The sequence below is a fragment of the Pelobates fuscus genome, chromosome 1 (assembly GCF_036172605.1).
Source record: "Pelobates fuscus isolate aPelFus1 chromosome 1, aPelFus1.pri, whole genome shotgun sequence".
Classification (NCBI taxonomy): domain Eukaryota; kingdom Metazoa; phylum Chordata; class Amphibia; order Anura; family Pelobatidae; genus Pelobates; species Pelobates fuscus.
The window spans coordinates 403,549,156-403,563,030 of NC_086317.1; the positions used below are offsets into that span (position 1 = coordinate 403,549,156).

Below are 13,875 nucleotides of genomic sequence, written 5' to 3' on the forward strand. Positions count from 1 at the left end.
CAGATATTAAAATCATGACGCTATTTACCAGATCACCTGAAATCTTAACTTTGCAGCCTACAGGTGGACCTGGTATGGGAGAGACGGACGCTCTCCTGGCACACTAGCTGGATGACCTGACTTGATTGTGCAAATCGGTTCTCCTCCCCCCCCCCCCTTTGGACCGGTGAAAGTTGGACCGGTACCCACAGGCCTGCAGACGTATCAAGCTGACTTCCACTGCTGTGCCTCCTGACCGCAAGCAGCAGTGCACCTTAACAAGATGGTGGCTGTCCTCTTTCTGAGAGATGCCCAACACACACAGTGTGGGATGGTCCATCTAAACCTTACAGAAAACTTAATTGAGTGGCTGGAGAAACTCTTCACCCGTTTCTGGGATGCCCTGGAGGCACGGCAGGCAGCCATAGCCCTCCGCTACAAAGGAAACCTCAGGAGAGCAACATTTGGTCGGATCACAAGGGCGATTGCTCTTTTGGCACACATCTACTAGCCCGCACGGGTTGAAGGCCAAGAGAGGAACGACCCCAAAGCATCACACACAGAGACAGAGGATAAATTGCTATCAGCTGCGCCGTGTTCGTATGGTCCTCCATTTCTCCCCAAGGGGGAACGACTGAGGGATTTCAAGTCTGTGGCGCAAGGATGCAGGCCTGCAACCCGACCTGGGGCAGGTGGGATGCTCCGCAACTCGCCCAGGGTATCATTGCCTTCCTGAACCTTCATACTCTTGCACAAGATACCCAGATATCTAAGGTGTAGGGTGACTGTTTAATGGCCACTGAGGATTTTGCTACAGTGTCTATACAGGGTCTTACCAACCATCTGCGGTTACTATGTGATGTGATTAAAAGATCACTACTGTCCTGAAGTTCTGACCCAAGTTTTGACGGTACATGGCCCCGTCCATCGTTCCTTTGATGCGGTGCAGTTGTCCTGTCCCCTTAGCAGAAAAACACCCTCAAAGCATAATGTTTTCACCTCCATGTTTGATGGTGGTGATGGTGTTCTTTGGGTCATAGGCAGCATTCCTCCTCCTCCAAACACAACCAGTTGAGTTGATGCCAAAGAGCTCAATTTTGGTCTCATCTGACTACAACACTTTCAGCCAGTTCATTGGCAAACTTCAGATGGGCCTGTACATGTGCTTTCTTGAGCAGGAGGACCTAGCGGGCACTGCAGGATTTCAGTCCTTCACGGCATAGTGTGTTACCAATTGTTTTCTTGGTGACTATGGTCCCAGCTGCCTTTAGATCAATAACAAGATCGTTCCATGTAGTTCTGGGCCGATTCCTCACCGTTCTCATGATCATTGAAACTCCACGAGGTGAGATCTTACACGAAGCACCAGACTGAGGAAAACTGACAGTTATTTTGTGTTTCTTCCAATTGCTTCATTCAAATTGTTAGCAAAATTAAAGTTACACTATTCTAAAAACAATGAACCGAAAATAAGGAGAAACTCTACGCATATGATATGACCAGTGGCAGACCATGGATCTCGCGTGCACTGCCCAATCAGAGCATTGCCGTGGGTTACCACAGCAACGCTCTGATTGGGTCTCACGAGATCCATGGTCTGCAGCTCTGCGGAGCTGCAGTCCGGAAATGAGGGCCACCGGACCACCAGGCAGCCCCCACTGGACCACCAGGGATTTAAGGTAATTTTTTTTAGTCACCCCCTCTCCTCATCACCCCCTCCCTCTCACAATCACCCCTGACCCCCCCTCTCCTCATCTCAACTTTTTTTTTTTTAATTTATTATCCGTGCCACATTTTTTATAAAGGTTAGTACCAATCACAACATGTTTCATTTAACATATTGATATATATCACAGTAATGATGTATTTTATTGTCTCTCATGTAATTTACAAACTTAAAAATGGGAGGTGAAAGGGCCTCATAAGTGGAATAGCCTAGGGCCTCTTCATCTAAATCCGGCCCTGACTGGGAAAAATAGAACAGTCCTCATGTATGCATATCCCACTGTTGATGCCAGGTGCTAGCGTGAAAATAATAAAAAAATATATATAATATATAACATACATACAAAGTAGGCAATTGCCTTAAGGCTCTTATACTTATAATAAGGTATAATAAGAATTGGAGATTTGTCCTGGCTTTGAATTTCAGCTCTCCAAACACATATCCATTCCTCACACATTTCTCATGTTTTAATAGAAGTGCTGAGGCAACAGTCCCATCTACAATATCCTGCATTACTTTCCAACTAGGCCCTGTACTTACTCTACAGTCCATGCTACCTTCACCTAGGCTTTATTACGACGCACAGATGACATCTAAGACACAAGCATGCTTAGTTACATGTATCAAGCAGACCTGTACGTACAAAATATTGAGTGACATCATGCCCCTTCCCAATCAGAAGTAGGTCTATTCCAGTATATATATCGATATGTCTGGCACAATCTTGGTCATTGGATTTTAAATCATGATAAAATGTTTAGTATATAATCTTTGGTTCAATCGTCTCCCTATACTGGATTGAATTAATAGCAGTTTTGAATTATTAATCCCTTCTCTGACAGAAAATACACTGAGGGATGAATCTATACATTTCAAAAAGAATGTAAATAACTATTATTTTCTTATTTATGTTCTAAATTATATTAGATTTATTAAGTTCCACATTTAATGTACACTCGAAATTAGTGTTATTTGCAATCTACTCACCCCTCTTCAGTATAAAATTGCCTATCTATAGATCTTATGCATGTATTTCAATTGCACTCCAAGTCATCTTATTAACAATATGTTTTTATAGACCAGTTGGTGAAAAAAATAAAAGAATTCCTAGAGGAAAAATAGTATTTAAAAAGCAGGAAGAAGGGAACACAGCAGATCAGTAACTGCTCGTGAAACAGGCAAGTAATCATGAGTAATCTTCATAGAACAAATCACCTATTGACTAAAAATATTTCCTTGTTCTTAACATCACTTTATTCACATTTTGCTCTCTGTCAAACCAACACGTGTTTCACTAATTGTTGATTAGCTTATCAGGGGCTGCCAATTTCACATGGAGTTACCGGCGGACACTATTAAAGAGAGTCTATAGCCAACATGTATCATTATTCTCTATGGAAAGAACTGGTTCTAACAGTATTGCTACTTTCAATGGATGCTGCGAATCCCTAAAATTGACTAATTCAGAGAGCGTGAAATCTTACGGTAGGTAAAGGAGTGACTGTGGATGGTCATTTTCCCTTTGCTGAACATAGGGCTGGTCTGGTGAATTTAATCTCACCACTATGTTGAAGGCTTTGCTCCAGGACATTTTTATATAAAAGATTTACTTTTTTCTGATACTGGGAGCCAGACGAGAAAAACGTATGGCTATTTTAAAAGAAATGTAAAGGATACCAATAAATACTTTCATCAGTTACTGTGTTTTTTTTTTGTTTTGTTTGAGAGCATAAATTTCAGTCAATTCATTGTGCTAGCACAGGGCTCAAGAAATCCAAGGCACCATCTTGCCATGGTGTCTAGGAACTTTGTCCTGATGTCTGGGTGTTTGTCAGTTCAACGGAGCGTGGATGCTGGCAGCAAGGAGCAAAAAAAAAAAAAAACCCTTCCTGTAATTCTTGCTCTGCTGTGTTACCAGAAAATGATGTCACTCCAGCCCCGACATCACTAAACATGCAAAAGAGAAGAGCAAGAAGATCTTAAATACTACAGGAGCCCCACAGAGCCACAGAGAAAGGATCCACTCGAGGTCTCCCATAGGTAAGGAGGGTGGATGGACATAAATGATAAAAAAAAAATGTAAAAAAAATTGTGAGTGTTAGAAAAAAAATTGCGCCAGTGAGTGTGTGTGTTTAGGTTAACCCTCTGATTGCATGGGAAAAGTGTTTTTACTCTCCTTTTTTTGTACGTCATGCAGTCATACACTGTGCTGTACTAGATTAGGAACCACCTCTAGTGACCATCTGAGTCACTAGAAGTGCTAGAAAGCAGCAATGTACACACTTCCTTTTCTCTAAAAAGGCAGTGTTTACATTGAAAAGCCGACAGGGACAGGATATAGACACCAGAACTATTCAATTAAGCTGTTTAATTACATTTTTATCACTGAAAATGAAACGGTTAGTTTAAAAAAAAAAAAAAAAAAAAAGTGTTTTTTTTTACTTTTTTAGCTGGCTCCTAGATTCCAAGCTAATTTATAAAGCCCTGCATTAGCAGATTTGCTTGCAAATTTATAGATTGGAGGTGGGGACCTATTTAAAAAGAAGTCTTGAGCCGGTCAATCAATTTTTTGACATTGACTCTATGCCAATTAATTGAGTGACAGGGAGAGTAGAAAAGATCTCCAACCACACAGTCCTACTCTCCAAGCATAGCGTTCTTATAAAAAAAAATATATACAAAAAAATAAAAAATCACTCCAGCGTAAAAGAATACCAAAAATAAATACATTTTGCATTATTTCGTCCATACGCACCTTTTCTCCAGCAGCAGTCCTTTCTCGAAACTCACTACTCCAATTTCTGCTAATGCACCAATTATATGAGGCAATTGCCCAATAGTACACTTTTATGAATTTGTATTAACACCTAAAACACGTTGTGCAGAAGTGATTTAGGGGTCTAGACTTGCTGTTTGTTTTGAAGATTTGTATTTAGTTTTCTTATTATCCTAATATCATCCATAATTGTGTGGATAATGCTCTCTCTTCATGTATTTTATACAATTGTTCAATATAGACGATTGGGCCAGCAAAATTACAAGACAATTTCTAGATAGAAATATAGTTAGTATGTGTTTTACCGATTTCTGAAGAAAGGTTTGAAAAATATTTTAAATGTGTCAATCCGACAGAACATACTAAACTGTTAAAGGTTACCACGTAGTAAAACATTTTCAGAATCATTTCAGATGACGTGGCTACAGCTCAATGAAACTGGATTTTCAACTTAATCTATAATAGGAAGTAGAGAATTTTCTGGGAGTGTCAATGACTCACTTGTAAACGGTCAGTGGGTTGTTAAATGCCTAGTATACAATGTAACCATAGTTTTTTACAAAAAGGAAACAAACATGGACAATATTAACATACAACTTTTTCAACAAGCAGAAATACATTTTTTTAACATCGAAACCAAAGATTTTATTATTTTGTCTATCCCAGGTTTCATTGAATTGTTCCACTGTTTGTTCCACTGTTTGCGTTTCTGCAGACAGTGGAGGAAGACAATTTAGTGCATCTTCAACTCTTTTAGGCTAAAACGATGCTCTGATGTTACTCATACTTCCCTTTTAGTTAAATATACTATAAAATACCTTATTTCACTTCTATGTCTGCTGCTTCAAGCAATGCATATCTCAAGCAGTCTTTCTCAATATGCAGCACATGCACAATTCTAGCATTTACAGATATCTTTTTTTTATCTATATTTTGGATAAGTGTACACAAACTGTGTGCTCAATTGTTGGCCTGCTCACATTTTCTAGATTTTCAAGCTGCCCAATAATTCCATTCATCTTTACTTTAAGAGCTTAGCAGAGCACTCAATTATCAGTCTTTAACCTATTCTGCAACCTATATGTCCAATTCCATATTGTGGAAATAGATAGACTACATCCACATCTCTATGAATATACATTAACGTAATCAAAAGGAAGAAACCATTCAAATTAGATTGGTGCGATTTGTCTAAAGCAAACCCTGCCTTTTTTCCAGTGGGTAAAGCATTCATGACATAGAAAGGCCCATTTTTTAATGACGTGCTATAGTACCAGATCGTTCAGTCTGTGTGTGCCGCTGTACGCAGAGTTCATATGATCTACATTTTTCAGCTTGTTCACATTTGCAAGTGAAGTCATAGGTAGAACACGGTCACATGTCATGTCAAGGTTCACCTAAACTTGCCATGTGAACTAAACCAGGAATATTCTACACCTTCTACTAGATCCTTTCAATAACACATGCTTTTTATTATCCCTTTGTAAATTGCCAGTTATAAAACCCCATCATCACTTTGAGCAGGAGAGGTTTTTTTTGTTTTTTTGTAGCCAGTCTTTGTATCGAACTACAAATGTATTATTAATTACTAGATTGGTGCTTTGGAGAAAAATTTGGTTCGGCTCATCTAAATATTGTCCATACAAAATATTGGAAAAATTATTCAAACAAGCTAATGTTTCACAAAATGGCATTACGTTGGTTAATAATATAAATAGTATGTATATATTTTTGAGAGAGAGAGAGAGAGAGAGAGAGAGAGAGAGAGAGAGAGAGAGAGAGAGAGAGAGAGAGAGAGAGAGAGACAATCTATTCTTGACTATGTTTTTGAAAGGTTTTAAAAAAAGAAAAAAAACACAAAGAAAAGACATGACAAATTGCTATTCTGGAGAAAAGTACTAACTTCGGACATGCCATTGGTTTCCATGGTGATTGCCTCTTATTTAGTAGTTTGCCCCAGCAGTTTGTGCATGTATTCATAAGTGTTTTTGTAGCCAGAATTTAGAACATTTTTTTTTTTTAAAGAATTTTTTGTTTTTATATTTCTTTATCACGTATCAGGAAATAAATGGATAGAAAATGCTTACTCTGGTGGTCTTGTGTCAGGTCCCAAGGCTCTGTGAAGAGATACTTTTTCACTTGCAAAAGCATTAAAACAATGCTTTTCAAAGCCCTTGTCTTTCTGCTTTGTCTCTTCTTGGGTCCACTGATCCTTCTTAAATGCTTTTCCATCAGCACCAGGGCTATTGGGATCTTGTGGTGGTCTCTCCATAAATGGCTTGAGTTCTGCTGGGGTGTAATAGCCAGGAAGGCACGACTTGCTGTTATCAACTTGTTCCTCTTGTTGCACGGGGGCGTTAATCTGGAGTTTTGGCATAGAATCCCTTAAATTATTTACAGCTCCCATCATTATGTCAAGAACTTGATCTTTTCTTTCAACTATATTCTTTAGCCATGGATCATCTTTGGTGCCGCTTCCAACATCCTTCTGCATAATGAATACAAAAATCACAAAAAATATGCCCACCACAGCAAGCTTTAGCGGCCCATAGTTCCTTCTTAATAAACGCATTGTGAGATATTTGAAGTCCTTACAGCTGCACTAAGTGTGGTCGAGATCTGTAGCTAGTCCATTAAATACAATATTCAGACAGGCACCTGAGGAAAAGGAAGGCAGAGCAATGTGACTGCAGTGTACATCACATATATACACAAACACAACTGATCAAACAGGTTGACACCAACATTTGCAACTGAAAAGCAACGAGTTCCTTGTGAACTAGGTGTGTCATTATTCACAGCTTAAAGAAACAATGAACATTGGGCAAAGCATCGTATTACCATGACCATTTGGTTATTTAAAAAAAAAAAAAAAGCAAAATAGGCTTTTCTTCCAGTAGATTCGTATAAGGAGTTTTGGGATTAAAACTTTCACAAGGTAGATATCAACTGTAGTCGAATACAATTACGAGAATGCTTTTCCAGCCTTAAAGGATGATTGAACCTGCTCTTTAAAAGGATAACAGCCATACCAGGAGTGCAATTACTTACACAGCTAGATTAATTAGTGTACTGGGCTCCTCCATTAGTATTGGTAGTTCTGCAATGGTTTAGTTACTTTTTGGCCATAGCTGATATTAGAGGACCAGTAAAGTAGCACCAAGCCCTGGTACAACTGGTGCATGAACACAACATGTAAAATAACTGGAAACCAGGAAGGAAGAGGTGGGAGTGAAGTACAGAACACACATTAAAATAAAGAAACGTTCACATACAGCAAGAACTTTTTCTTGTCTACTTTAAAATTATTCATTTAGGTATGCAACGCAGTCACTTGCTATACTACCAAATAATTTGATTTTGCCATTTTCATAACAGGCAAAGTGAATGGGAAATTAAATGATGCCATAACACCCTGGGGTCCATGTTTTAAGTTATTTGGGTAAAACAAACGAAAAAAAAAAAACAACTAAAAAGATGGAACTGCTTTAGCTAGCAGAGAGAGATCAAAACAATCTCAATGATCAGCCATCACCTGTTCAAGGGAGTGTTGGTGTTCACCAGTACTGAGTGCAGATCACTTTAGCAGTGCCTCACTGTCCCCAAGTATAAAATTAGAGGAGGTTTCAAATAGTAATGTCACTTTAAATTAAATTTTTCATTTGGTATAGAACAGATATAGTATATGCATTAATGGTTTAGTTTTGACACTTAATTTTTTCCAATTTACCATAGGGGCTGATGAAGCTGCAGCTCCAGGCCCATGCTTAAAGAATAGGCCCACTGATTTAAAAAAAAAAAAAAAAAAAAATCTGCTCTTGCTTAAGTATGGAAACTTAGAGGGTTGTAAGGGGACAACACTGGAGTGCACTGGCTGACAGTATGTTCCTTTGGGCAGTTCTGGTTACGTGATTCACATCAGTAGCCCACCCTTTTACCCCGCCCACCGACATCCTGCTTTAGCGGGCACTGCTGTTAGGGGGAATGGACTTGAAAGATGAAAGCGAGAGATTAGTATAGGGTATGTGTTTTCTGATAGCTATATCCTGTGAGTTTCCCTCCAGCACCACCAGTTACATGACATTTGTAACTATTTTAGTGTTTTCTGTTGATAAGATTCTGTAATTAGGCCCATCATAACGGTTAGCACCTGTCCCAATGGGCTGTTAATCCGGCCCTGATGGTACAGTTGTGGCATTTTCACAGTATTCGCTGAAAGCTCTGGTTTCATAATTGACATTATTGTATTAAGAGAGTTTATAATAGTTTGTAAATGGGCAGCAAATTCACCTTTTTATTCATTTACCCATAGTTTTTCTGTATCCATGTATAATACGCATTCAGGTAATTAATTGTTTTACAGGTTTACTATCCATATTTAACATGTGATTGCATTAACATGTAAAATACCTTCAACAAACAGGTCTTCTTATTTAGCCTTTATTAAAAAAAAAAAAAAAAAAAAAAAAAGTCACCTGCAGGAATTTGTGGGACACGTTGTTTAGATTCAATCACGTAAAAGACAATTAACGACTTGGCAAGCAAATATCTGCAGAGCAGGCTCTCTTACAGAAATCTATGAGAGAGTCAAAAGTCAGCAATGTACAAATTAATTTGTTGGCTTTCAATATGAATTTCTGGGTGCCAGTAACCATGACAATGCTCTGGGGGCAGACTTCCTCTTTAATACTACAATGACTACTCTTCTTGTTTATACATTTCCTACACATTTGCTGCTTTCCCTTGTAAAAATATGAACAACATGACTTAATATGACTGTATCACTACCATTCACTGTCCAGCTCAACGTGATTTCACTGTGTTTCAATATAATTTATATTGCCGTCAAACTACCCAATAAAAAATATTTACATTTACAAGAGAGCCCATGCTATTTAGAACTTGTACGGCATGTGCAGCTCTGCTTCTCCCTGTAATAAAATACAATAGAAGACAGGTGTTTTCAATGACTGTCATGACTGCAGTGATTTGCAGAAATCACTAACAGAATGAAATTAGACTCCGTACACCATAGCTCTCACAAGGACAATGAACATTTATAATCGTGCTTTGAGCATCCTTTTAAAAGATAGCAGGGATTTTGATCCCAAGAAGGATAACAAGAAATCCAATCTCCTATCTAGCAAATTATATTGTCAAAATATTGTGAAGGTTCTCCCGTGGAACCTTGCTGGCAACGTTTGGAGAGCTCACACTACTACACCCTTATCAAAAGTAATTATCCAAATGGATTTCTATCACAGACACCTGGAGATTAAGATCATGTAAAACTGGAAAAGCAACATAGGTTCTTACATTACACACCCCACACTCATAGTATTAGAAATGTATTAAGCTGAAATGTGAAAAGATGATGCTAGATAATGTTGGCCTATGAAATGGATCAAGCTAGGATTCACTGCATATAAGAACACATTTTAATTTTAATAGCTTAAAGACTAAGCTATGACTGCCATGTAAAAAAAAAAAATAAGAATATTACCAAAAAATGATTATTATTTTTCTTTTCTTTTTTTAAAAAAAGAACTGAGGCCGCAAGAGGAGGCAATGTGACTGGATAACGGATAAGGGGGGGGGGGGGGGGGGGGAAAGGGGGGTACTTTAACTAGTAAGATAGCTCATAATTTATATTGCCGTAAAGTCAAAATGTGGCATAAACAACATTAACCCCCCCTCCCCCAATCACACCATACCAACAGAGCATCATCTGAATGTTAGAATACATCATATCTAAGCATTGTTGGGTATCTAGGCTATAACTACCCAAAGGGTCCAGTCAATGCGTTATGAGACAACTCATCATCATATCCACCAACGGCATAAAACGCGGGGGGGGGGGGGGGGGGTTACTAAACAGCAAAATGAAGGGAGTTAGAATCAGAATTGTAATACTTAGTCTGAAATAGTAACGCTGTTACTATAACTAAATGTTGTTCTAAAAATTTGGGGTTTTCAAATGCTATGATGTGAAATTCATCCAATGAACCTTTTAAAAAAAAAAAAAAAGACAAAATTAAAGGTTTTAAGAACTTTATTTGAATCCATGTAAAACACATGCACACACAAAAACCGATACACATGGTAAATACATCTAAAATGAATATAAATGCATCATGCTTTGGATACTAGTATTCCTATAGTCATCACAAAATCATTAAGTACCTCTCTTAAGGGCAGGGTAACCTGTCAAGTGACATGCCTGTTTGGAGTCATTGATATTCACCCATGTGTTCTTTCAGCACTATTAAATGTAAGTAACTAGTCCCAAGACAATGTTATCTCAAACCTTTAAAGATAAAAAGGTTAACCTGCCTACAGCAAGGGGTTTGTTGGGCTGATCCCCATGCAGTAGTGCATCTTGTCCTTCTAAAAAGGAGTGACCTTAAGGTTTTTAAGAGACAAAGACTAGCTTCTCTAGCTCCTGCAGATAGGGCCAAGTGTTTCTCTTGCTTTCAGATGGTGCCAGGAATACTAGAATTAAAAGGTGTCTGATTCCACTTCGTGAAAGCCCGGTACTATTTTCTAAAGCGAGCAACACAAAGGTGAAAGCCAAAGACAAGCCAAAAGTTTTATATCAATTTCTAATCTTATTCCTGGCTTGTGCGATTATGCACTAGTTACAATACGAGTAATCTGCTCCAGCAGATAATATTATAGGACGAGAGGAAGTATCAGTCCTCAAAAGAACGTTCTATATCTCTCCCAGCCGAATATATACACATTTCCCACCACAGAATGGAACAACTTTACCAAGCTATTTAGATCATTTCTCAATGTGTTCTGGATCTTATTCTCAGCTTTCGGCAGTTTGTCCACACTTCACATTGCTGCAAGCAACTTTAAAAGCAAGCATTAAAAGGGACACTATAGTCACCAAAACAATGTTATCTTAATTAATCAGTATTTGTGCATAGATCATGCCACTGCAGTCTCCCTGTGAATTTTTTTACCATTTAGGAGTTAAATTACTGTTTATGCAGCTCTAGTCACACCTCCATGCATGTGACATGCACAGCCTACCTAAACACTTCCTGTAAAGGCATCTAATTTTTACACTTCCTTTATTGCAAATTCCATTTTATTTAAATTCCTTATCTCCTGCTCTGTTAATAGCCTTCTAGACCCTGGAGGAGTCTCCTGTGTGTGATTAAAATTCAGTTTACAGAGCAGGAGATAAAAACTTCTAGAACAAGTTATCATCTCATTGATAATATATCCATTTTGTTTATGAGGGCTGTGCCAGTCACAGCCAGGGGAGATGTGGCAAGAGCTGCAAAAACAGAAATAAAAGTGAATTCACTCCTAAATGGCAGTGAGTTGCGCAGTGAAACTTCAGAGGCATGATCTATACACAAAAACAGCTTCATTAAGCTAAAGTTGTGTTGATGCTATAGTGTCTCTAAATTTTCAACTAACTCTGTAAGATGGCCATTGTGTCCAGTTCGACAGAGAACATTTTTTATTGTAACAAGGCTGGAGTATTAAAGGGACACTCCATTGCCCAAAGACAAAATACATTTTAAAAAATGCTGCTTAGTAGATCTACCACAAATGAAAACATGTATTGATTTAACTATGCATTTTCATTGGGGGCATATCTTAGCTTGCAAAAGCTGTTGATCTCTTGTCTGATGCCCTTGCAAACCCTCCCATTCTAACTCCACCCAAACTTCCTATGGCTGTTCAGTCACAGACTTCCCAATGCAGCTCAATGAGAAGTCTTTGCAGAACAGGTGCTCTGGGCTATTGCTACTTCACTGAGCTAAACAAACAAGGAAGTAATATTACTGGTTTGCTTGAAAGCCAAGGGGGTGTAACCAGACTAATTTATGATAGATCGATATACACACACACACACACACACACAGCACTTTAGGAGTATAGAGTGTCCCTTCAACATGTTTTTTGTTCTTGGTCATGTGTATTGGAGAAAAAAAAATGTCCACTGTTTCAGTTCAGTTTCAGGGGACACTAAGCACCAAAACAACTTTAGTGTAAAGATGTGGTTTTGGCATTTAGATTACTGCTCAATTGTATGCCATTTAGTAGTTTGATCACTTGTTTTCTGGGAATTGCCAATGACATTTTCCAATTTTTTTCCTTAGGTTTTATCTTTTGACATGAATTGCCGAAATTTCATAAGAAAGAAGCAAATTCAAGAAAGTTAGATCTATTCTCCTCAAATATGCTTGTTTCTGATCATGTTCAGACTCCCCTATTGACTGGTTCAGTATAGATCACATGTATGGGTATTGTTAAAATGAAAAGAAATGAGAAAAAACACAAACAAAAAACGGGCTTTTTTCACATTGGTGATGCTGGGAGGAAGGGAGTTCAGATCACTTCCTCCCAGCTCCAGGAACAACCACGTGTGAGGAAGAGGAGACAGCACAAAGGAAGGGGGAGAGCCTCCCATTAGACTGAGCCAGCAGCAGTACCCCAGGCAAGCTACCATTCAGCACATAAATGGTATCTTAACAGGACGGTGGCTAGAAATTCTGACATGTATATGTGTATGTATTATTGTGTGCACATGTCAGGGTATGTAAATATGTATGTTTATCTGTGTACATACATCTCAGCAAACACCAACACAACATGCACACACCCTGTAAAAAAAAAAAACACACAAACACATACAACATACACAGTCTCTCCACACTTTTGCATTGATTCACAAACCTTTATTTACACACATAGACCCTCAACAAAATTACACCCCAGCATAAAAACACCCTTACATTCACGTCACCCTACAATTCATACGGATGCCCCTGCTTTCACACACACACACGCACGCTATGTTACTCATATAACAATGTATTCACACTCTTGCACTACATGCAACTAAACATGTGTCACTACACATATTATACTTTAAGATTGATGCACATCATTACACACACACATACATATCCCTTCTTTGACACATAGTATGTAATATGAAGTCACATACAAATACATAATTACTTTAATATATTTGCAGCAGACAAAAAAAAACCACATTTCTCCATTTACACATGTTCACTACACTCAAATGCATACATGTAGTCACACACTGATGATCAATACATAAATATTAATAGTGACATTACATGCAAAAAAGCACATGCATCCTTTCAGAGAATGCACAAGTGCATTTGTACAGATTCTACAAACATGCATGTATACACAGGTCTTCATACTGTATACATCCAAAGAGTACAGTTTTACGTGAGAGTCATTTAATATATGCACATAATATTTGGCCTTCATACTGCCTCTGATCTACTTTTGTCCAAGGGCCCCAAAGGCTCTCAGTCCATCCCTTGTGACAGGGAAGAATGGGGTACATTATATAAAAGGAAGGGGGACCCACACACAAAAAAACACA

At 38.3% G+C, this 13,875-nt stretch overlaps 1 protein-coding gene across 2 annotated transcripts in view; it reads right to left on the reverse strand.

Moving 5' to 3' along the window:
- Positions 1 to 13,875, reverse strand: part of LOC134569102 (polypeptide N-acetylgalactosaminyltransferase 6-like) — a 66,167-nt gene that overhangs the window by 23,843 nt on the left and 28,449 nt on the right. For both annotated transcript variants that reach the window (XM_063428012.1, XM_063428006.1), the window contains exon 2: positions 6,569 to 7,139. In XM_063428012.1, coding sequence (XP_063284082.1) covers positions 6,569 to 7,053 — 485 coding nt within the window. In that variant the 5' untranslated portion in view covers positions 7,054 to 7,139. The remainder of the gene's footprint in view (positions 1 to 6,568; positions 7,140 to 13,875) is intronic.